The 2500-nt window shown below is 36.7% G+C and overlaps 1 protein-coding gene across 1 annotated transcript in view; it reads right to left on the reverse strand.

Annotated features, from left to right (window-relative positions):
- Nucleotides 1-2500, reverse strand: part of LOC145398795 (uncharacterized) — a 55693-nt gene that overhangs the window by 23245 nt on the left and 29948 nt on the right. The window contains exon 4 of the mRNA XM_080271604.1: nucleotides 213-382. Coding sequence (XP_080127730.1) covers nucleotides 213-382 — 170 coding nt within the window. The remainder of the gene's footprint in view (nucleotides 1-212; nucleotides 383-2500) is intronic.

Below are 2500 nucleotides of genomic sequence, written 5' to 3' on the forward strand. Positions count from 1 at the left end.
CAGCATTAACCCTTCACTCCACCCACCTCGCCAGCATTAACCCTTCACTCCACCCACCTCGTCAGCATTAACCCTTCACTCCACCCACCTCGTCAGCATTAACCCTTCACTCCACCCACCTCGCCAGCATTAACCCTTCACTCCACCCACCTCGTCAGCATTAACCCTTCACTCCACCCACCTCGTCAGCATTAACCCTTCACTCCACCCACCTCGTCAGCATTAACCTCCTGCGTGACGGTATCTTCCTTGCAGTCGGTGGTCACAACAGGTCCCGTATCCTCGACCACCTCCCCGTCCTCGAGCACCACGTTCCTCTGGGTTCGGGTCTCGATGTTCTTGGTGGTCGTCGTGGTCACCTTCTTCCGGGTCAGCCATTCCTCTGCCGGGGTCAAAAGGTCATTGGTGAGGGATCCAAGGGTGCGATTGGGGCAGAAACTATGTTCAGAAGTTTTTAGTTATGGTGGTAAGTAGTGGCGACCATCATCCACTCACTTGATGTAGTGCTGACTACTTTTCACTCTTTTTCTGTGTCTGTCCTCCTCTCCTATTTCTCCCACCGTTCCTATCACCTGTTATTACTCTTCTTTCCTTTTCAGGTGGCTTTACACTGAGTGACAAGCCAAATGGTTTCCTGTAACGCTGGGTGGTAACCATATAACCAACGCACACGTGTTCCCTACGTGTCAACAAGTGGGTTGGAGGAGGGTTAGTGCTCCTCCCTGTAAACAACTAACTCAATGACAAACGGCCACCCCTTACTAGATTATGGCGTCTGGCAATAGATAGACAGATAGATGAATAGATTTCCTAGTCTTTCGTCTTCACCTAAAATATGTTACGAATTTCCAGTGTCTTCTTTATCTACCACAACACGAGATAGATACAGGGAAGCGAGAAATTGCCGTTCATTTTATTAGCCTTTTAGACAGCGAATTAAGTAAGCCGATTTGGACAGAAAATATATTAAGACTTTCCATTTTTTTTTATCTACTACAAGACGAGATACATTTAGGGAAGAGACAAATTAACACAATAAACTTCTATCAATATGTTTTTCTATCTATCTGTCTATCTATAATCAAACGCCTTAATCCCGTAAGGGGTGACCACAGACAAATCACCTCCATGTTACCCTGTCCTCTACCATTACCCTGCCCTTCCCCCAGCTCACACACACCCTCTCTTATATACCTCTCCACTCCATCCCTTCATCTCATCCTCGGTCTCTACATCTGAAATACCTAACATAAACAGCAAAGGGAGGCAATTCTGAGCCAAGTAAGAGTGAGAGGCGTACAGCAAGGCGCCATCAGAGGCCAGGAAGACACAGCTTATAAAAAATGACATAAGTATTTCCTTGCAGCCTAAACGGGTTCGATAAAATCCAGTTCGGCAGGAAACACATCACAAAGAAGAGATGAAGAGTGATGGAAAGCGAAAAAAGAAAGAAAGAAAAGAATTAGTAGAAGAAAAAATTGTTATGTACATCTGCTGAGACTGATGATACTAGAGAAAAAAACAATAAAAACAAATAAAAACACAAATAACCACAAATACACATAAACAAAAACAAATTAAAACCAAAGTAAACCAGATTAAAATAAAAAAAAACACAAGTAAATCACCAATAAAAGCACAAATAAATACAAATAAAACACAAACACAAAATAAAAACAAAAACACAAAAGTAGCACAAAATATTTAAAAAAAGGAAGAACTTGGTATACTGTAAATTTTTTTAAATCATAATCGTAAAAATAAATAATTAATATTTTTAAAAAAGTAGCACAAACGTTTCAAAAATTCAAAAAATTATTATATACATCTTTTGAGAATTATAGTAAGAAAAAAACAAATACAAGAAAAGCATTACAAAGATAATATCACTAAATGAGAGAGTTGTTATGTACATCTTTCTATTGAGAAATTTAATGGCAAAAAAATGACCAAAAGAGAAGAGGAATAAGACAAAGATATTATTAAAGCCAAATTTCTTACACAAATCCATTGAAAAACAGAAAGAAATACAAAAAAAAAAAAAGAGGAAGAGCACAAAAATTATTACTAAAGCCAAAAACTTTTATATAAATCTACCTGACGAAATAAAAAGAAAAAAATCAGAAAGACCAAACCAGCAGAAAAAAAAAAACTTATGGAAAAAAAAGAATATATAAAAATCTATTACAAATTATATCACTACAGAAAAAAATAATTAATGGAGTGGAAATCAATGCAGAGGGTATTTAATAATCATCGTAAATTATTCTCTACGTTTAATACAAAATAATTAAGCTGATTACAATGACCATATATTAACGTAGAATATCCAGCATGAGGGATTGTTATTTATTATTATTATTATTATTATTATTATTATTATTAGGCAAGTAAAATTTTGATCAGAAAAAGGCCTTGAAGACATTATTTATTTATTTATTTATTTTTTTTACTTTTCACTTATGTCACAGGGTTGTCAGGTGTGTGTGTGTGTGTGTGT

This window comes from Coenobita brevimanus, chromosome 46 (assembly GCF_032717465.1).
Source record: "Coenobita brevimanus isolate Jiangsu-jjx chromosome 46, ASM3271746v2, whole genome shotgun sequence".
Classification (NCBI taxonomy): Eukaryota; Metazoa; Arthropoda; class Malacostraca; order Decapoda; family Coenobitidae; genus Coenobita; species Coenobita brevimanus.